We start from the raw sequence: 23,909 nt of genomic DNA, 5'->3' as shown, positions 1-23,909 counted from the left end.
CATCCATTGCTTGGAATATATTAACACAATAGGATTGTATCTCAAAACACCCAAATAAGCTCATGCTGTTGGAAAGAACACCCATCGACTGGTGGAAAGATAACTTATTTACAGTTTAAACTGGACCAATTTTCAATTATTTCTAAATCCCACTCTAATCCAAAACACTTGGTATGGACAGTCATTTTGTAAAGTCTTGAAAATAAATAAGTGTGCATTTAAACTCATCTACATAATCCCAAACATTTTGTCCTTCCGATCTCAGCTGCACTGACAGTGTGGATGTCTGCATAACATCTGACAGACAGCAGTGTGAACGTGGAGATGAAAGCCGTGCCTTGTGAGTTCCTAGCCGAAGGGCTTGCGCTGTCAGGCTGTGCGGCCCGTCCATCGCGGCCCCGTTGTCCCGCGGGCCCCAACTGCAGACGTAGATGTCTATGAAGGGGATGTTGAAGGTCAGAGCTGTGGCCTCCATGGCATCAGTGACGGAGCCGTCCAACAGGCGGATACCTGGATGGATCCAAAAGGTCACACAGATCAGAGTTTGGAGGGAGGCTTGTGGAAAAAAACATAAAATGTACCGGAAGAGCATTTATTTCACACAAGGACTGCGTTTTTACATTGTAAAAGTGAATGTGATATGCCAACAACACACAGTTAATATAGTAACAGAGCTGGGACTAGCTATCACATTCCTGGACATAATGGCTTTTGAAGTTTTACTGGATTATCAGTCACCAAAAGTCCTTTTAGAAACATGTAATATCCACCCTCACCCTCAGATTTATAATCTGTGCTTTCATTTTCTTGTGGAGTGGTGTCAGAAAGAGCTCATTCATTTGCCAATGATCTGCAGTGCAGATTAGTGTTTGGATGTATGTTAAAGACTTTATAAATTATAAAAATAAATTATAAATTTACTCTTCAATGCATAACATAAAAAAAGGAAAGTATTTCCATCTATTGATGATAACATAATAATAAAATACATAAATAGCATACACATATGCAGTATATATACATATATACAGTATGATAACATAACTCTCAGTGACAAACATAAAATAGAACATAAAAAAAGCTTATGACACATTGAAATGGCTATACTGCTTGGAATACTTGCAATATGACTGCGGCCATAGCAGCCAAGTTTGCCATGCAATGTTATATTTTAACATCAGTGAATAACTACAGTGAAAGAAAGCTGAGGTTAAGTATTTTTCTTCTATTCACCTCCAGGGAGCCTAGAATGTGTCACACTGATTTAGTACAGTATGGTACTAAAGTTGTGAATAGCAGCCAAAATGACCCAATATGTAGCATACACATAACAGGTGGTTAGAATGATTGATTATTTCACATTATGTAACGTTTTGTCAGTCCACTACTGAAAAATTGCAACAAAAAGAGGCAGCGGTTCAGGCTCAAGCCAAAAGTGTGAGATATGTGCTCCAACAGAGTGATTGGCCACTTGCTGTAAACACAACACTGAAGTATTACACCTTTTCATTTGAACTTATTAGCAAACAGTTGCATATCTACACATCCAGCAGAATCAGGGCAACATTAGCATTCATTTGTAGCCGTGTTTCTGATGAATGTACTGTACGTCATCAAAAACATTCAGGGCCAGATGTACGTACATTTGCTCTCAGTCAGTCCCTGTGACAGGCAGTCTGAGCTTTTACCTCAGTGCAGCCTGTTTGTACGTACCTCGCCATGCTTTTACGCGCACTTTGCAAAACAAATATGCCTGAAGTGGGCGCAAAAGCGTTATTACATCTGGCCCTCACTCTCCTTATAGCTCTGTTTTGGTCCCTACCAACTCCCCTCCCCTTAGCATTATCAAAGATATTCCTCCAATGGACTTTAGAGTGAGGTGATAATTTACTTATAATTAATACAAATAATAAAAATATATAATAATAATAAAAATACTGATTATAACCACTTTAATGTGGCCAATTAGCTGCTAATGCTAAAAATCGCACACAATCTGCACCACACAGACTCCCCAAACAAAAAATAAATATAAATCAAATGATATAGTATTAATATTTGCTTTGTTAAACACAATACATTTCCATGTAGTCATATCATTTCAGACATTTATGTCCAGTCCAAATTTCCTTTTTCTAAAGAAATTACATTGAGGGGGATTTCACATGAAATGTAATTGTGAGTTTCCACTGAAGAGCGTTCTCAGATGAGTTTGAATGGTGATTATATGTTTCTTCTTATTGTCTTAATATATTCTGCTCACCATGTATCAAAATTTTTTCAAATGACAAACATACGTCCATTCAAGCCGATTCATCATGCATAACTTGTCTTCTCTCTATTGCTTCATCACATTCACGTAGTGTACAGTATACTTTTAAAACAACATCAAATCTAACAGCAGCAGCACATAAATTCAATGAGAATTCCAAGCACATTTCCCAAACAGTAGAGGTAAAGCTCAGTAAATCCTCATTGTGAAACAGCAAGCACGAGTCTCCACAGCACCCAGTAGTTCGACATGCATCTTTCATTTGGGTCTCGCACCTTCATCTCCTGTGTGCCAGACTCTGTTTACGAGTCGGGATCAAATAGACTCAGCAAGGTGAAATTAAGACTAACTTTGGAAAGAGATTCCTGGTCTTGCCTTTCCCCTCTTTTTGTCAATTCTGCAAGGCTCTCATCAGCTGCTGACAAATGAGGAAGGCTCAAGGGTTAAAGATCACAGAGCTGAGTTCAAATGTCAGAGTTCAACCGAGGGATTCCTCTATTCATGCTCCATGTTTGGTGCTGATAACGCCACCAGCTGAGCGTTCATACGGCTGTGTTCAGATCTGAGTGCTGTGGGACATTTCTTTTACTCAAACATATCATGTACTCCTCATTAACTTGTGGTTTATAGAACTCTTAGAGTATCCTATAAAAAAAAATAAAACTTTGATTTCACATCAGAAAAAGGGCTATCTTGTGTATTCGGTTCATTCATCCCTCGCCCATGTTACAACCAACACTAAAAAAACCATTACTGAAGCTCCCTCTAAAAAATGAGCTGTTAAATAGGGTCAGCACGGCTCAGTAGCAGCCAGTCACCGTGTAGTCTGTTGCTGTCACACAAACCCAAAGCATACATTCACACAAAATAAATGACATGCTCTCAGTCTTTTGCTTTATCAAGAAATTTTCAGGATCACTTCAATTTTCTAAAGCTTCATCTTAAAGGCTTTCAAACAGACATTTTGCTCCACAGTTGATGAGGCTATTTTCAGCTGTGATTTGGCACTAACAGACAAAATGATTCTGCCGTTTCTTTTTTAGGATACTTACAACCAACAGGCATGTAACATGTTAATTTTCATCCAAGCCAAATATGGCACTAGCCCTTTCATTTGCAATGTCATACCAAGTTGTAAAAGGCTTCGTTTTGTCTTCTTTTTTATGATTTAACACAAAACAAAACAAAATGTTTGGACTAGTCATCCCAAAACTGTGTTTGAATTGTACATTTTTCAATAAATTAAATGCATGTTGTTTAACTGTTTTCTGAGGGAAAAAAAAGAAAGGTTCAAGGTTCAATATGGGTTCAAGGCATGCTGTCAAAAATCTTATTTTATCAACTTCAGGAATTGAAAGGTGAAAAATTGATTAGTTGGTCATCTGCCTCTTTATTACATTTTTTGTTTACATCAATTCAGAAAGCTACACTGTCCCTCACAAACGAATCCACCTTGTTATTATTGAAGATAACGCTCGTGTTAAGCATTTGTTGTATAGATTGTAGGTGCTTCATAGTATATTCCAAATGGAAATTGACTTGTCTATGCATTTTATTTTTGCATTATCACACAATAGTGACTACTTTAAAAGAAATTAGTGGCCCTCGACAAGCGTTTTTGAAAATGCCATGTCTTGGCCACTGCAGCACACCCACAATGCACTGCCTCCCACTGTCTTGATAAGCCTGTATTGTTTTCCTCACCTCCGATCCTGGCATTGAAGGCGATGCCCACACCGCAGTAGGAGTTGTTGGCCTCCATGGCAACTTCCCCTGCACATCGGGTACCGTGACTGAAACAGAGGGGGAATAAGATGACAGCGAGAGTCTCAATATGCAGAGATGTGAGATCTTTGTGTTGGATGTGCTGACCTGAGCACACCCCAAATTAAGCCTGGATAGACAATTACATACAGTACATTCTGATTTTAAGACTGGTACAGGCAAACACCAAGATACTGGAAACTGCAGCTCAAACCAAGGGAAACATTCTGCAGCTGATTCCCTGTTCATACACAGCACTGAAATTATTAAATTTTTGCTCAACACCTCACATATGTTGCTGTTTATTTACTTCATTTTCTAAATGTTTATAACATATTTTAACATACTTTTGTAATATTACATTGTGAGAGTACAAAATCCTTCAGTGGGCAAATTTACCATTCGTAAAAAGACAGTTCACCCCCAAATCAAAAAATATATTTTTTTCCTCTCATCTGTAGAGCTATTTATCAATCTAGATAGTTTTGCTGTGAGTTGCCCAGTGTTGGAGATATTGGCCGTAGAGGTGTCTGCCTTCTCTCCAATATAATAGAACTAGATGACTCGGTGCTCAAAGCGCCCCAAAAAATACATTTGAAAAACTCAACAGCAACTTGTCTTTTCAGAAATCATGACCCGGTTACTGAAGATAATCCATCTATTTTGACCGGGGAACAGACTTCAACACAACACCTGTTCTGTAAAACCACGGCCAAACCGGACCGAACGTCAGAAGAAATAGAACATGAACTAGTTCATTTTTTGGGACTGTGAACTTAGTTCAAAATGCAAAGTTATGAACCATAAACGTGAACTTTTTATCTGTGTTGCTGGAATGTAAACTACCCCATATCCAATAAAAAGAACCGCTAACATTAGCCTAAACTCTAGTCAGAAATAGTTGACCAGCTTCCACACCGAGGAAAAACTACACAGTGGATATGGCATCATGAATGGGGCTTTTAAAAAAACGTAACCTGTAACCCCACAAATTGCAGTTAGCTAATGGAATGCTTCGTGGCCTAACACTGGGTTCGGTTACTGCTGTAAGTTAGTTAGCCTGGACATGCAAATGTTTGCATCTTACTTTAGAGCAGATAAATACAGTGTTTAATCCATTCTTACACTTTCTCTTTTGGGTTTTTGGTTTTAGACAGGCTAATTAAAGGTGCTCTAAGCGATGTCACACGTTTCTTTTAAGACTACAACATTTTTTGTCACATACAGCAAACATCTCCTCACTATCCGTGAGCTGCCTGTCCCCTGAACACACTGTAAAAAAAACTGTGCCAACCTGCACCACGAAACCTAACAAACAGTGTTCCAGCCAATAACCGACAAGAAGGATTTGGGGGTGGGGTTGGGGGGGGGTCAGTGCGCGGAAGCACGGAAGGGAGGGGGAGGGGACGGGATGAGGAGGAGGGAGGGGCGAGCTAGCCTCCGTTTTGTTTGAAAATACTTTGAACGTCAACAAGAAGTGACATCACCCAACATAGCTTAGAGCACTTTTAAATCGGTCTGTTCATTGACTCTCCCAAGAAAGGTGGGACAACAGTCATTACCTATTCTCCTCATCTCTGACAGGCATGGGATCATGAGACAGGCCGTGTGAAGAACGCAGGTCAAAACTGGCGAGAGCCTCCTGCAATCCAGACAGAAAACAAATGGAACATAGTGTAACACAATGGAACACTTGATGCACAAAATCACAGTGACATGACAGGAAATGAAGGAATCCCATGAAAAGCTCGTGATACTGGCACTTGAATTAGTCTGACAACATTTTTCTCCTGACTGACGGCAATCACTGTCACTGAGAAGATGCCTGTGACTCTATCTGTGTGGTTTATGTGTGCCTCATAAAAAGTGAACATGTTTGAATGACTTGTTTGCCAGTGTACATAGGCATAACGGGGAGTAGGATGTCTTGGCAGCAAACCGTACAAGAGCAATTATTATCTCTCTCCAGCCAGGCTTATCCATGCCAGACAATCTGCTCTGACAAAGCACAAGTTGGCCTGTGTGCTTCAAACTGCCTATAGGATTATAAATGACAAGGCAGGAGCAAACAGCACTGCCACTCCACATATGCTTTATGGCTAGCCAGTGTAACACCAGCCTGACAGGATAGAACAGCTTTATCACTATACAAATGTTTTATTGTCTCAGGTTGTTTTTTTTAAGTAATATAGAAGTTGGGCAGTTTAAAAGAAAGACAATACACAGATTTCGGTCTAATGAAAATCCAAGCATGTTTGTGTAACCAAACAGGACTGATGGGAAACTATGACTTCATAAAAATAAAACTGAATTAGAAATGACATTGCATACTGATCCCTGAGATCTACAGTACTGTACATGAGATCACTAGAATGGTAGTCTATATAGACAATGTTCCACTTCCGGGATTGCTCCGGTGCCGCCGGAAATTCTGCCCGATGTCCCTCTTTTCGGCCGGATGTCCATTACCTTCCTCTTTCTTTGTGTTGGCATTCTAACCTCCGGTGGATTTGTGAGGACTATGGTTAACTGCTCCTCAGATCTCTGCAGGGTAAATCCAGACAGCTAGCTAGACTATCTGTCCAATCTGAGTTTTCTGTTGCACAACTAAAACTACTTTTGAACGTACACGTTCCACCAAAACAAGTTCCTTCCTGAGACAATTTTGCAGAGGCGCCGTTGTGCTTAGGGCCACCCATGACGATTGTGATCGGTTTAAAGAAATGCCAATAAACCAGAGCACATGTTTCTCCCATCCCAGAATGCTGTGTGGACTAGCCAGACCCTCCTCCGCAGCGCTGTGGAGGAAGGTCTGGCAATGCGAGACTACTAGAATGGTAATATTTTGCTGCCCGGCTTAAATAACATTTAACGGAGATCAGTTATTGTTCAAACATCTCATTTTGGGTTTACTTACAAAGTTTTTCTTCAGGTCCTTGTTTGTGTGATCTACACCTGAAAATGACAACAAAAAAACAAAACAAAAAATATTATAAATTTGTCAAAAATCAAACTATGATCTGAACACAGAGACATGTGATGCTCTGGACAAAGAAGTTAAAAAAAAATCAACTCCACAGTTTTAATGTTTTGGTGCCTAAGTGCACTCATTTCGTTTCATTATTTTCTGTGGAGCCATGAAAGAGCTGTTTCAAGTCATTTGAACTTGCAGTGTGGTAGACAGGTTATTAAAACTGAGAAAATCTGAGTACCCTACTAATTGGTGTAATTAATTTGCCAAAATGTAACCGTGAAGTCTATTTTTCAAAGCAAATTTTGTCAAGATCCAGGCTTTGCTGTGTGAGGTACTGCACCTGACTGACGGATGAGTGACTGAACCAATGGGAATACAATAATCTCTCGTCAAATTTCAACTGCATTCATTTTGCCATCTGTTTGATTTCTTAGTATTTCCTTCACTCCACACTTTTTCCAGCATATTTATCACTCTTTCCACATCAGTTGCCTTTCTTTCACTTGCCCCCTCGCCGTCCTTCCCCTCTCTCCTCACCCCAACCACCACCTCCTCCTCCTCCCCCATCTCTGCTGCATCAGGGCTCCTGTGGTCTCAGCGAAAGACAAACGAATGAGGGCCCCAGGAGGGCTGCGCCTGCTCTGCCAGACATCACTCACACTCTCTCTCTCTCTCTCTCTCAATCACACACACACACACACACACACACACACACACACACACACACACACACACACACACACACACACACACACACACACACACACACACACACACGACCTGGCAGCCTTTGTCCCATGCAGGCCGTGCCTCCGGGTTGTCATGGTAACCTACAGTCAGTTTTGCCGTTGAGGCCTGATTGTGTTGAGCTCAGGCAAGATGGAGCTCTGGGTGGGTGAAGCCTCATTGGAGCCTGCCATGCCATGCCATGCCATGCTGTGCTGGGCCACGCCATGCCAGGTCAACATGCTATGTCCTCTATAAAACCCACTGATGCTTTATTCTCTCCTCATCCACCACTTTGGATCTTCTTCAGACACACATCCTCCTTTGCTGGTTGGTTGGTTTCGTACTTTACATGCAGTTTGTTTTTCTCTCTGTATTTTTTACCCTAGTTGGAGTTACTGGTGCTGGGAATCAAACTCTAGGGCTATGTTCAGACTGCAGGCAAAAGTGACTATAATCAGATTTTTTCATGACAGTGTGAACAGCCCAGGTCACATCTCATCCGATCTTTTCCAGTTCTGATATGGGACACTTTCATATGTGTCGGACTGTTTTTAAACGTGACCTCAGTCTGGACAGTCAGATGGGAATTCAAGCGACTCTGACGTCACTCTAGAGCTACCATGGTCACAATTCTGCGGTTTCCCATGGACTTTACATGGTGAAAGATAAGTCTAAAGTTTGAATAGAGTTTCTCAAAAATTCTGAATAACCAAACACAAATTCCTCCTGCTATCATGGAGACTCTTTACTGTAGGACGTGTTATTCAGATGTGCACCAAGTAGTAGGCACACTGTCAAAATTTCTTGCGGAATTTTCTAGTTTCTTTTGAGATACTGCAACTTACCAGTCCGAACATTTAAATTGTCCTTATCATTATGTTTTAAAAGTTGTAACATGCACTAAACCAAATCCAGAGTTATTTAACTAGACATAAACACGTAGCAGACCCTGCGCCCGGCTGAACCGCCCTGCATGTGAAAGTTCTCCTGAGTTCCTGTAGCTGTAATAATGGATATAATGGCTGTAATTCATAATTTGTATTATCTTATAATACGCTGTAAAGCCTGTAACATGGATGTAACGTTATTAACGTCTCTGTTCCCAAACTGCCGGCTCGTAGCTAGCGGTAGCTAGTAGCACGACATAATAATTACATCTCCTTGGTTCTCTTAATACATTCATTTTACATTATTTTAATAAGCATTTAAACAGGGTGCTGCATGTGACGTTGTATTACTCTTTTGCGCATGCGGGTCACTTTCAGGCCTTGTCCAGTTCATATGTCTGATGCAGGCCACATTTATAAAAATAATGTGAACAGTCAGTCAAAACAATCTGGCAATAAATGGGAATTGAGCATTAATGCCTGCAGTCGGAACGGAGCCTAGGTCTCTCCAACAGTGAAGTGTGTCCCAGGCTTTTCTATTCCCTGGGATGAATACAGATTTTTATCATTGTTAAAGTTGCATTCTTTCAACCGCTTTCAACAGCATCTTACGATCTCCATCCACTAAGATGCGGTTCAGAATTAAGATTGTTTTGTCAAAACAACTGCAATTTTATTTTTATATCAACTATGGTTGATTCTTTTTTTAAATTCTCAAGGGACCAAGAGAAGGGCTCTCTAGCCAACTTTTAGTCCTTTCCTGAGCCAAGTTGGATTTCCACTATGAACACAAGGCCAAGTGAGCATGCTGGGCCGGTTTCTGCATACTTTTGATCTAAAGAGGTGTACTGAGTGATCCTGCACTATGGGGCAATATGTCTTCATATTGAATTCACGTGATTCATTAAAGAGTTATGAAATGTCAGATATATTTTCCAAATCCCCCCCCTCTAATGCTGATCTGTTTTGCTTTATAATCTTCCAAATGTATCATCAGTGAAATCAGGAGACTCATTTCCTCTTCTCCAACTCCATCTCTTTTGCTCCAATATGTGTTTTTTTTTCAGGTCAATTCTCTATGATGCTACTAGTTATTTTTATGTATTATGCAATTATGAGCAAAACAATATTTGAGCAAAAAATTGAAAATAGTAAAAACAAAAAAATGTTGAAACTGACATCAAGGGTCTTGATGACTTAACATGCTAAAGTAAATAGGTGTTGGTGAAATTATGGCTCAGGAATACTGCATTTGACTAAAATAATACATGCGGACCATAAATTACCATTACCATCTTTAAAAGTACAAACAAAATGCAATTGAAGATGATTGATTGAACCTCAATGGTTAGATACAACTGAGGATAAGTGAGAAAATGATTTTGTCATTTTGGTGAACCAACCCTTTAATGTTCTCCTGTACTTAACGCAGCGAACACAAATGTAACCAAGTCTAATCACCAATTAGGGAGAACCTCTCAAGCTTTTATAAGAAAGAGTTAAAACCTGATTATATGACTAAAACTCCTTTGGAATTAACTTCTTTTCCAGTTTAGGTGAGCATCTCCTCAGTACATAAATGCAACTGTACAAACATTGGATCTCTGCCGTTACGTGAAAAGAATTGCTTGTCTGCAGGAGGCTGCTTTATTAAGAGTTAATCTTTGTTCAACTCAATTATAAGAAAGACGCCTTAGTGTGCATTCACGCATGTTCTTGTGCCTCCATGTGTGTGTGTGTGTGTGTGTGTGTGTGTGTGTATGTTTCAGAACACAAAGACGACCACACAGAGTCGCCTCAGCGTTTAAAAGGTGACACCATCCCTTCTGCAAGTTTGTGATGGAGACATCTTTGTGAATTTACGTCAAGCTGCTCAGGAGGGAACAAGAAACAAATGAGCAAAGGAAGCAGGGAGGAAGAAGTAATGGAGAGGCAACAGAGGGAGGGGAAGGATGTGTGGAACTATAAAATCTGCACCCAAACCCACTTTAGACTGAGAGTGTGTCACTCTGGTACTGAGTGTGTGACACTAGTAACGATGATAACATGTGGTGTGTTGATAATCACATCACTGGGATAACAGGCAAGGCAGGGTAAGGCAGTTTATTTTTTAAAGCACATTTTATATACAGTGGCAGTGTCTTAATAAAAAATAGGAAAAATAGGATTAAAAAACATTGAACACATTCAAATTAAAGTACAGTACAGGGTGCGATTTTCTGGGGGGGGGGGGGGTTGTCTACATATCCCTGCCTCTGCTCAATTATTATCCCTGGTGGAGACAAAATTGTGATCAACACTACTTCACTAATAGACCATTATATACCTAAAATAAAAGTATTTTAAACTAAGGAAAGCGCTGTAACATGAACACATAGTGCCACAGAACGATAAAATCAGAGCGGCACTTGCTGGTTGTATTTAGCCGCTGCAGAGCTCTGAGACGCCGGCTACCAGCGGCAGTTGTTTAGCCGCCAACAGGTGACTGTGAGCCGGCTACAGGCACCGCCAGATGACGGCCGGTAGTGGAGTTTAGCCAGAAAATGTGAGCGTCATGCTCGCTGACAGTTAAATTTAGGCACCAAAATGACTACGTTTAGGAAAAAGATTGTGGTTAAAACACTCCAGAGGAACGATCGAGCGTTTCCTGGGTGAAAATATTTTGTATTCCCCGTGAAGTGAACTCTGCTCTCCGGCTTCAAAGCGCTGTCTTTTATGTTGACACCACAGTGTGCTATTTCATTTTAAGATTATTTTCTATTGGATATTAAAGTTCATAAGTAAGTGTTTTTTTTTTTTTTTTTTTACTGACTGGTAACCAATGCAGAAACCTTAGAATGGGTCTAATTTGTTCATATGTCTTTGTTTTGCTTAGAAGTCTGGCAGCTGCATTCTGAATGAATGAATACCTGAAAAGAGTGTTACAATAGTCTGACCTGCTCGAGATTAGGGCTGCACCGAACAATTATTTTCTTGATTAAACGATTAGTTGTTTGGTCAATAAAATGTCACAAAAGGATGAAAAATGTGGATCAGTGTTTCTCAAAGCCCAAGATGACGTCCTCAAATGTCTTGTTTTATCCCCAACTCAAAGATATTCAGTTTACTGTCACAGAGGAGACAATAAACTAGAAAATACTCACATTTAAGAAGCTGGAATCAGAGAATTTTTACTTAGATTTTTTCATTTAAAATACATTTTATTAAATTTTAAATAAATAAAAAATGACAAACTGATGAATCAATTATCAAAAAAGTTGGCGATTAATTTAATAGTTGACAACTAATCACTTAATCTTTGCAGCTCTACTTGAGATAAATGTACCGATTAACTTTTCAATATCGTGTTTGGACGTGAGTACCTCATGATGATAGCTGATGATATATTTAATATGCACTAACCTGCACCAGGACAGGATAGAAGCTGGTTAAGTTCACTAAATGGGGGCAAAATCCTTTTTTGTCAAAACAGTATTTAAATTGATAAAGTTGTTGGTACAGTAGACAATTTTCCTACATATTTGTCCTATGAATGGTACATTAGATATATGTACGTAGTTGTTATATGACATCTCTGCCTAACTACATTATGGAAGATCTCAATGGTTTAGCATGTACATCTGCTTGTGTGCGCTTCTCTGCAGTGGACAGATGTGTATTTGGATCGGGACTGACACGTGCACAGCATGAGCACGTCTACTCAGAGGTGGTGTGTCACAAGGGGTCAATTTGAGCATCAAAACACTGCACCTTCAAGTATTTACAAGGGTGATCTGAGTGGAAAAAATGCATTCAGTCAGGTGCATTCACTCAGGTAGCGCCATACTGCCATATATACAGCCATAAACACACTCTAACACAGTCCAAGGTCTTCTGAGTGTGAAAGTAGTAAGCCCACAGCTAGATGAAACACTGTAGGTGGTGAAACCAATGCAAAACCTTCCATGAATACAAATGCTTTGAACCTGGCTGACCCAGTCTAGATTGTGATTGTGCAGGTGTGTGTGTGTGTGTGTGTGTGTGTGTGTGTGTGTGTGTGTGTGTGTGTGTGTGTGTGTGTGTTTGTGTGTGTGTGTGTGTGTGTGTGTGTCTGTGTGTGTGTGTGTGTGTGTGTGTGTGTGTGTGTGTGTGCGTGCATGTGTGAGTGTGGGTGTTTGCTGCTCTGCATGTGTGTCAGCATTCAGCAGCAGCAGCTGCACTCTATCTCCTTGCTCCCGCAGCATTCATGCCGGTCCTCGGGGTCAAACACACACACAAATCAGCCACAGAGATGTGTCGGAGGCCATTTTGAGCCGACGGTGAGTCGTGCCTGAGCTGCCGCTGAGACAATGAGCCGACATCACTTCAGAGGAGGCCCCCGCCACACCTGGGGGCCCCTGGCTGGCTCTCGCCGCTTAGCTCTTCTCAGTAGGAGTTACTGTACAAAACAATTGAGAAAAAAAATCGACAGGCTGCTACTGAAAGGGGGAGTAGGAGAAGGACTGAGACACATGAGGGAGGAGGTAAGCCATAAAAAACTGATAGCAATATTTCTGTAATGAAGCTGCACATGGCTGATCATTTGTGTGTGCAAGTGTGAAAAAGGAAAGAAAATGTCCTTTTTAACATACAAATTAAGTCTAACTAAAATAATATTGTATAAATATATATTGCCAGTGTATCTGAATCTAACTGAAATCTATCTGAAAGTCTGAACTCAAAGTCTGATTGCTCATCTATCTAATAAAGCGGGACACCTCTGTGTGTGTGTGTGTGTGTGTGTGTGTGTGTGTGTGTGTGTGTGAGTATGAGCTGCAGAGAGACTGGGGTGTGTATCACCACCCGCAGAGGGTGAGACTTCCTGGCCCTACACCTCCGTCTCATTAATCAGCTCGGTATTTAAGAAGGGCTGGAGTGAACACTTGCCTGTAATTAGCTGGCTTTGTCAAGGATGTGTGTGTACTTGTGTTTGTGTGGGTTTGAAAAGTGAACGGCAAAGAGAGAGAGAGAGATCTTGGGGAGAAGACAGAGTTTGATGAGGGATACAGGGCGGAAGGTTTGATGCAAGGATGTAGAAAGAGCGTGGGTGATGGCAAGCCTGGCACAGGGAGGAAAGAAGAAGAAGACAGGAGTGAGAAGACAGAGTAGACAAGTTGGAGGAAGAAGAGAGATGGAGAAAATGACTGTTTAGAGCAGTGGGGGAGGTGAGAACTAAATAAATGAGAGAAGGCGTGTAAGAGAAGACTGAAGGGAAATGATGGCGAGGAAAAGATGCAGGGAGAGAGCGGGACAGAGCAGAGGGTATGTGGGGATGGAGAAGAGGTTGACTTCTAAAGTGGGACATTAGTATTCAAGCGGCACGCATTCACCGCCCCCTCACCACACCCCGCTGCCCTGTCTGCCCAGCAGCCTGCTCTCCTCCTGCGGTGGACCCAGACACGAAGCTGGAGGTGGCAGAGGAAGTGTGTGTGCATTGGGACTTAAGTTCATTGAAACGCTTCCTTCAATGGCGATCTCCACTTTAGAGAAATCTTTCTTTTTCCACGGCGTGTGGGTTTCAGTGTGCTTTCAGCTGCTACATTACTGTTATTACTACTGAAATTCATAATAAACTTTTTTTTTTACCTGCAAGTTAAACATTTTCTGTCAGTCAGTGAGGACAACTTAAACATTTCTTGGTACTCGACACAAAAAAGTGACAGGCGCTAATCGTCCTGAATCAGTACAGATTAACGATCGGTCATTTCATGATGGATGCAAAGAGTTTTAGTATTACTCTTTTCAAAATTAAAAACAAAACACACAAGATGTGGCTGTGTCAAATCCTGGCTCCGTCGTGACTGCCAGAGACAATCCAATGCCAATGTCCACCAGGCCGTTCTCCGCTCGCCTATCTTTAAGCACCGGGTCTATTTTTGCCAGAAAATTTATTTTTTTGGGCATTTATTTAGGTCTTTATTTTGATAGGACAGCTGAAGTTTTGAAAGGGGAGAGAGAGGGGGAATGACATGCAGCAAAGGGCCGCAGCTCAGAATCAAACCTGCGGCCGCTGTGTCAAGGACGGCGCCTCTGTACATGGGGCGCAGGTCAAATTCACTTGTGAATATATATTAATGCCTATGTTCATTGGCCATTGACTTTAAATGTATATCTAATGATGCATTCAATTTGTTACGGACTTTGTCTCAACACTTAAATGTTGTTTCTTGGGTGTTTCATGCGCAGCAATACTGCCTCCACCCCAATACAATTAAGATTTGTGGCGTTTGAAGAAAATAAGAAAAACACTTTTTTACAAATTCAACATCAATTTGTGCTACTAGAAACAAGGTCCCTGTTTCTCTGGATAACTCAAAGACCTCATCATGAACAGTTTTCATTGGAACTACTTTGTTCCCAGCAATGACTGTGGATTATTATGAGTTTCCTTATTTTTTTTTAAATGCTTAGTAATTTCCTAGAAGAGCTGGGAAATGCAGTTTAAGCAAACCTTAGTCAAACCAGATTAAATGGTGCAATTGTTGGGGACTATTTTCAGCTGCGTATTAATACTTGTTTGGTGCAAAATTGAGCAATTACAGCACCGGAACGATGCCTCAGAAATAATCTACAGTGTGTTTATTGTAATGAAGAAACCTGCCGCCCAGTGCAACAGTGTGGCTCAAATCAAATGTATCAGGTTTTGGCTACACAGAAAGCACTGGTTAGTAGGATCCATGAATGAATTACTTTCATTTGATATGTTGACTGTAAGGAAAATAAAGAATATCACCAGCTTTATTCTTTAGAATTCCCTGCTGACAGAACATTTACCAAACTAACGGATGTCTTGTAATTTACCTCTAATCTATGGACCATTTCCTTGCTCCTGTGTTATTTTTGTGATGTGTGTAAGTGCCACAGATAAATGTGCTGACTTCCTGCGAAAACTATTATCCTCTCTCCTGCTTCTGCTTGTAACCATTCATTCATTGTGATGCTGAAAATCTTGAAAAATCAAAGTACAGGCAACAATACTGAATGTCAGTCCCAGAACGTCACTCCAGTGATAAACAGTTGGCGTTATTCAGCATGTCTAATAAGTTGTTAGTTTTTCATAAAATGAAGTACCCTTGGGGGAAAAAGGAGGCGATTTTCTCTCAGTAGTTGACATACAGTATCCACTAGCAATCCCATCCGTCTCCATCAGCATCACTCGACACACATCATAGTCGCAGAACCCAGGGTACGGTTCTCCATCTATTATATTCATAGCTCCCTGCTGCAGTGTCTGTGTTTATGACTTCCTTTTCTTCCAACTAAACTACTACCCAACTGCTCCTCTGGTCTCCTCCACTGCTTTGCTCTCATTTGACTAATTATATTCACGGAGAACGGTGTTGACAAATTCATTTTGAAATCCATTAGTCCCGTGGCGTTGTTTAAACAATGTGCAAGTTAATGTCCATTGCTTTAATACCCCTGATTCACATTCTAATAGCCGTCTGATAAATCAGGTTATCTGCGACACCTTGTACATAACGTGAAGAGCGGAAATTAGGGAATTATTAACTATCCGTGGTGTTCTGTCTTGTCTGGGTGTGTTAGGGAGAAAGAGGAGAGAGAGAGAGCGAGAGAGAGAGAGAGAGAGAGAGAGAGAGAGAGAGAGAGAGCGCGAGAGAGAGAGTCAGAAAGAAAAGTAGAGACAATAATGGAGAGAGAGCAGAGAAATTACAGGGATAGGTGAGGTTAAAAAGAGACCAGAGGGAAAAACAAGAGTAAGAAAGAGGTAATAAGGAGCATGAAGAGCAGCAGGACTAAATGACAGTAAATCTAAATGACACTAAGGCAAACATTAAAGAAGAGGGACTGAGGGCAGAATTTGGAAGAACATACAGCGGGAACACCAGTAGTGAACATTTAAGATTCTACCTCAACCCCTTGGCTACATTATCCCCCAGTTTTTTAAGATGTAAACTTAATATTACAAATATCGCACAACCTTTTGAAATGCTGCACAAAGTGGATGCGAAAATATGAATCATCACGGTGAGTTTCCATCAGCTGGTCAGAAGCAAATGAATGGATTTACAAACATCCACAGGGAAAACTAGAAAGGCTTCCGACATTTGTGTTATACATGTTTCACATTATTACATTTTAAATAAATGTGTTTTATTTTGAATATATACCTGGGTAGCGTCTGTGTGGTGGTATACGTAGAATGGAATTACAGCAGACCTCAAAAGATAAATCTATCCACCGAAACTAATAAATGTATCTACAGTATCTATTGTATCTAAGGGTGCTCCGATTGATCGGGAACCGATCGTTATCGGCCGATAAAGGCTTTAAATAGTTTGATCAGTGGTCTCCATGAAGGCCGATCAGATAGGCCGATCAGATGACGCACTACTCGTGAGAAAATGTTCTATACGCAGCTAAGTTACACACCAACCAGACGGCCGACCGTTGGCAGAAAAAGCAGTTGGACTGATCAGTCTCCTGTCACCTGTTTACATTTTAACGTCAATGTAGACTGTAACGATGTTTAAGTCGCTTGAAAGCTGAGCTACACTCGTTATTGTAAAATCAATGATAAGTTAAAGTCCAATAAGTCCTTTATCAAACCGTATGAATGTGTGTCCCAGGCCAGGCCAGGATAGGAAATTAACTTCCAATGTAAAGATCAACAAGCTACTGACACATAATAAATACATTATATTAATAAAATATGTATTAATAATAAAACATAATTTAATAAAGCAATTCAAAATATGATAGTGCACTCTCTTTTATAAATTTGAATTCTGGAAAAAGTGGCTGGTAAAAAATGTAAGTGGCCCCACCCTGCTCAGAACACACTAAAGACACACTGAAGAACACACTGACAGTTTTTTTGTAATTTATTCCGAATAAGGCTTTAGCTCTATGTTAAGCTCTAAGCTGTTTAAGGTGTGTTTCTAACAGAGGAAGTGGAATGTTGAACGTTTCCTGTCAATAAAAGTAAACCGTTGACAATTCACAATACATTATCTTCTGTTAATTTTAATACGTATGCATTGTTGTTAAGAATATTAAAATTAATATATGATAAATATATGACATGATAAATAGAAGGTTTCAAATAGACCCGGTGATCGGTGATCGGCATCGGTCGACACGGCTCACAGCAATCGGTGATCGGTGATCGGCACAAAAAAATCCTGATCGGAGCACCCTTAATTGTATCTATCTATCTATCAATCATATCTATCAATCATATCTATCTATCTATCTATCTATCAATCATATCTATATATCTATCTATCTATCTATTGTATCTATCCATCTATCCTTCCATCCATCCATCCATCTATCTTCTAGTATAGCTACTTATCCCTAATCTTACTCACGGGCTATTATGTTTGTATTAACGGATTCATCATGTCCATTAAGTGGCCATGCTCAAACCCAGGACGTAATGGTTACTATGGTATACCATTTTCTAATAAGGTACATTTCTGCAGTTTTATATATAAAAAAAATAATAATAATAATAATAATAAATAAAATAATCATTGTAACCAAGCAATCAGACAGCAATCAGCACTGTATTAAAAAATGCAAGTCGGGGGCGTGTTGTTTCAGGTACGGGTGAGAAACACTACCAAGCCATTTACAAATATTTACCACTATGAGACTGGATTTTACAACTCTGGAAAGTTATCCCAGTGACAAGCGCTTCTCTTTAATTGTGATGATAGCGATGTAACCAGCAGAATTAGCCTGCTCCATTTACAGAGTGATCTACCAGGAATGTGTGCTTACATGCATTTGATTGGCCAACCCACTGCGTTGCCGAATGACATCACATACTGTAGCATGCCTGGATTGTTTTTAAAGAGGCTTCTGCGTAAACACAGTGGTGTCATTGAAATCAATGAGGAAGATGCATTTTTTCACACACAATGCCAGTGTCGGAACACCCTAATTTGCAAAAGATACTTGGACAATAACAAGATATACTGTATATGAACGCCCAAGTCCTGCCTCTCCACACTCCTTACTGACTGGATCAACCTCCTGATGTGAGCTACCTCTAAATTCCCACTCCCTCCTCCGTCTAGTTTGCTGGTTTCAACCTGACTTTTACCTCCTCCCTCCTCCTCTGTCTTGCCCCTGTCTTTAACTAAATCCTGGCTGCTGCTTCTTCTACTCTTCCTCCTCTTCCAACTGTTCCAACTCCCTCCTCCTCCTCTCAACACCCGCTGAACAGAAAGAGAGAGTGTGTTAGTGTCAGTAGCCCTGCCTGTACTGTCTGGCGGAGTGTGTGGATTAGACACACAGGCCTGATTAGCGGCTTGTTTACCTACCAGCACCGCCACTATCACCACCACAGGGCTTCAAGGGCAACACCAGTGGATCATTTCCTCACACACGCCCAAACACACCCGCACAGACAACAAAACAGCTAACTGACACACTGGGTTGACCACTTCTGGTGTGCACATGTGAGAGTGTCTGTTTGTGTGTGTGTCTGTGTGTGTGGTTTGAGTGTCATCATGGCACAGGGCTCTTAATTAAAAGGAGTGTGTGTGTGTTCTTCTGGGGGCGGAGCAGCTGGCAGGAGGCACTGGGGCCAGAGAACATCTGCAGGAGGCCGCAACGCCTGCACACACACACACACACACACACACACACACACACACACACACACACGCAGGCATACATATGAACACACAACCACAAACACATCATCATCACCACTTGGCAACTGAACTCACACCCCCATGAACACAAAAATACACACTTGCAAGCACACACGCAGACCCGTTGAGCGCTGCCATCGCCACTGCCGCCATACCAGTGGGACTGTCACCATGGCAACCCAGGACTGGTCATGTCACCCTGGTTTAGTGAGACGGGTGACAGCAGGAGAGAGAGTGAGAGATAGGCAGGCGATAAAAAGAGCAAAAGACAAAGACAGAGAGCGAGGGGCATTAAATACCCCTCCACAATACCCGCTTCAGTCTCATTTTGAAACAAAAGGGTAGAGAGAAAGAGTGAGAGAGAGAGAATCCAATGGCGTCCCATCCACCAAGCAGCTCTGGATGTGAGGTCAGCAGCTTTGAACACTTCAGACGCACCACAGGGCCCTCAGTAGTCAGTCTCCTTTTTCAATAAGTAAAGAGGAGCTGTATAGTTGTGTAACACACACACACAAACACACACACACACGTGATGTCATCATGTTGACAGAAAGTGGAAAGGTAGAGAGGGATTCTGTCCTTGCTATGGGGCAAAGGCTACAGCTGAGGGTAAAGGATTAAAGGATCATATCAGCCTTGTGAGTTGTCTTTGTCTCCTGCTGCTACCTGTATGAGCCCATCAGAAATTTACTTTAACATCAAGTGTTTGGCTTTACTTTTGACCCCTCGTGACGTTTTCAACATCAATAAGTCATTACCACATCAATTACGGATATTTGTGCATTTACCCAAACGAGACCATCACAAAGTGCGTTTCCATTCACCTGTTTGTGTGCGCTTTTTAAATTCTGACATAAATACAATCTAAATATTGCAAAAGAGTTTCTACTCACACTTGAAATATCTATCTATTTCTGTTGATTATTATTATGCTGTGTTTCAGATTTCCACTACATCTCTTATATTTTAATTATGAGAACTATGCTAACAATAACACTGGTGCATCACACTGAAAAGCTGGTGTCTGAACTTTCTTCCCTGTGGGAAAAATAAATAACATGAGCAACTGTTATGTGTTTCCCTGAAAGATAAAGTGAGATACGGACTACCAATCATCTAGTCCACGGCCTCATTTGTTTACAGTAATTGCACCGGGGTAGCACTATTAATGGTATAATGATGTTTAAAGATGGGAAACGGAGCACCTTTAAATCATCTTCTGTTTGTGTTTTGCATGGACGTTCCATCAGGGCATTACACAACAGAGGGATGGGCTTATTAGCTGCTGAAGCTGATTTGTCAGAGAAATAAGCTCATTTATAAATAATACAACTCAAGTCATGTCAACGTGTTGTTGCTTTAGGAGGCATTTAGAGGTCTGGGATGAGTATCTTTTGGTTTAAATTTCATAAAAAGCGAAAGGTTGGCAGTGAAGAAGGCAACGGGTAGATGTAAAGTGATCTCTGGCTACTGGAGGAAAACGGTCAATAGCACCAGTATGACCCCTTGAGTCTCTAACTGTCATGTCATGTGCATGAATTGGGAAATGGTCTGTAACCACAAAGGCAAGGACACACACAAACACATATCGCCATGAACAGATCACTACATACTAGCTGTAGCGTGTGTATTTATGTCAGTCTCAGCATGTGGCAACGAGTGTGTTCATACAGTGCATGTATAGCCTTGTGTGTCTGCATGAGGATACATACATGTGTGATTTTATGTTCATGCATGTGTGTGTGTGTGTGTGTGTGTGAGAGAGAGAGAGAGATGTGACATGAGATTTACGCATATTCATTAATCAATATTTGTGCTCCGTGGGCTGTTCTATACAGTATCGACTTGCAGCCAGAGCCTAGAGTATAGGCGCTTGATACTTGACCCCAATAAAACAATGATATGCCTCCATAAAAAACTATGTGTCCCCAGTCTGCACTGACTGAGTGAGCAGCTATTGAACTGGAGAAGCCATCTACATCAGTCTAGCCCAATATGACAAGAGTGAGTGCCTCGGAGCTCATTTCACTGCCAATAAGGACCTATATCATTTTTGGGGAGTGAATGATTCTTTTTAGGGAAAACAGGAATCCTACTCAATAGAGGCGCAAAGTAGCAGGAATTCTTTCAGGCGTACAGAAGTAAAAGTCACGTTCATGTTCAATTAAAAAACAAAACAACGTTAGGTGACTGTTATTTGGAGCACGTCCAAGGCTTGGATGAACATGAAACTCACCCAGTTGAATCGTCTGTTTTAAAAAGTCAAAAGTGTATGTAAAAATGTGTGGAGAGAAGTTAACTATGCACGTAAGATATTACAATTACTGAGCTTAAAATGTTGTTGTTTGCACTGCTAATGTCAAGCTAAGGATTAAACATTGTAGAAACATGCAGCAGTTTACATCAGTTCACTTTTTAGATTCTGGTTCAGCTTTGGATGAATTTGCCGACTACGGTGCAGTGCTACGCCATTACAAAGTTTGTTTTGAATTTGAAACAACTCTATACTTATGGTATAAAGGATGCCAAACCATGACTCTTCTCAGACAACAGTCATCAAATGTTACACCACACACTGCGATGTGAGGCGCATTTCTAACTGGGCGCCTGGAGCAGACAATGGTGACACACTGATTTCAGCAGCATTTAAAATATGATTTGGTTGTTTAAAAAAAAATTGATATCAAATGGCTTTCATAACATAAACTAAGCAATATTTTTCGGACAATGTTTAACCTTAAATTTTGCTAAATTGTTAGTGTTTTCTTACTTTTAGACTACTCAACTAGTAAAATTTAAACTTCCGTTTAAATGTCAGGAAAATGATTGGTGTTGAATTATTGTTCTAACTGATTGCATCACATCACATTCTTGCAGTTAAACATTCACATCATGTTAATAATTCAAGCTTATGAACCTAATATTTTTGAACTAGAACCTTTACTCAACTATACCTCGACTATAGTAGGCCTATTCTGAATATTGAAAATGGGTGTCAAAATGTCTTGATGTTTTCTCACTCGTTTATTTTTGTATTTCTTCCAAGTCTGTCAAATTTGAAGAAAGAGTTGAAGCTGTTCACTCTGCAGCAAAGTGACATTGTGAGCAATACAACTGAAGCACTGGTTTGAATTTGTGAAGATTCGCTGGAGAAGAAAATCTGTGTTGTTGCCATAACTAAACCGGCACAGTTAGACTCAGGAAATAAACATGTTTTAATTAATTCACCGACTCTTACATAGACGATCATAATGAGGACATAATCTGTGTGTGCACGCACAGTGTGTGTACATGGATGCATGTGTGTGTGTGTGTGTGTATGTGTATGTGTATGTGTATGTATGTGTGTGTGTGAGAGAGAGAGAGAGAGAGAGAGAGAGAGAGAGAGAGAGAGAGAGAGAGAGAGAGAGGGAGAGAGAGTAATACAGTGATGAAAGCATGCTCTGGTTCCAGCCAAATTCAGCATTAATGATGGACCGAGATCAGCTCTAGCTATGGGATCAAATACGCCGTCTGCTAAATAATGTAGTGTACAGGGCCAATGACTGTCCCATATGTACCAGAGAGAGAGAGATGCTGGAAGCCTAACGTATAGAAGGTACTGTAAGTATGTCAACAACCGCTGTTAAATACTCTGGGGCCGGAGGAAGGATCACTTCCTAATATATACAGTATTTATATGTGTGTGTGTGTGTGTGTGTGTGTGTGTGTGTGTGTGTGTGTGTGTGTGTGCGTGCGTGTCTGGGCACATTTGAGGTTGTGTGCGTGCATGTAGAGATGAATGTGCGTTAGTGTTTGTGACCATGTCGGCAATGTGTGTCACTCATCAATAATGCACGGCTCTTGGTTCTCGCCTCTTCAAAGCTAGCAACGCTCTAGTGTTCCACATAATTAACTCTCTCTCTAACTAACACACACACACACACACACACACACACACACACACACACACACAGCTAAATACAGTTGAGGAAACAGCAGACAAATATACAGATATAAATGAGCTCAAATTCTAAGACATCCATGAATATTCAAACAAAAAAACTCTCAAACTCCTTTTTATTATGCAATCGTGGTAGAAAATGACTGAAAAGTACATAGGCAAAATTGCTGAATCACTGTTCAATCATCTGTTGAGGAAAGGGGCATTGCAACCTTTGGATTAGGAGATGGTTCAGACTTGCTATTTGTGAAGATTAGAAGACCTCGGGGTGTCTCAGTTTCTTCAGATATGCTTGTTGAAATTGATTTTGTTGTTTAAGAGAGAAGACAAGACAGCTAAAATAAAAAGAGCCATAAAGCCCCTCTTCATGACCTTCTCATTGTAGCTTTGCTACTGTATAACTAGGCTAATGGAGACAGGGATTAGTAAACAAATTCATGGTAGCAGAAATGAAATAAATACATTCATTTAAGACAATGGAGACTAAGCAGAGAGTGATTCTTTATTCACTCTGTTCCATTGATAACATCTATAAAATTGTCTTTTTTTCCTCTCGCAGTCATGGAAAAAAAAGTCCACTTGTGGGAGAACGTTTTCCTAGAAACACTGAAAAATAATTAAGATTCTGATCTACTTTTAACAAAACTATGCTGAGGACATTAAATAACCTGAGACATGTATAGTCAGTAGA

The 23,909-nt window shown here is 40.6% G+C and overlaps 1 protein-coding gene across 1 annotated transcript in view; it reads right to left on the bottom strand.

Annotated features, from left to right (window-relative positions):
- Positions 1–23,909, bottom strand: part of LOC116066554 (proprotein convertase subtilisin/kexin type 4-like) — a 238,799-nt gene that overhangs the window by 95,849 nt on the left and 119,041 nt on the right. Inside the window, 4 exon segments of the mRNA XM_031322680.2 lie at positions 338–510; positions 3,977–4,065; positions 5,599–5,678; positions 6,954–6,991. Of these exon segments, the coding sequence (XP_031178540.1) occupies positions 338–510; positions 3,977–4,065; positions 5,599–5,678; positions 6,954–6,991 (380 nt within the window).

The sequence above is a fragment of the Sander lucioperca genome, chromosome 10 (assembly GCF_008315115.2).
Source record: "Sander lucioperca isolate FBNREF2018 chromosome 10, SLUC_FBN_1.2, whole genome shotgun sequence".
Lineage (NCBI taxonomy): Eukaryota > Metazoa > Chordata > Actinopteri > Perciformes > Percidae > Sander > Sander lucioperca.
This window is presented reverse-complemented; position numbering and strand designations above follow the sequence as displayed.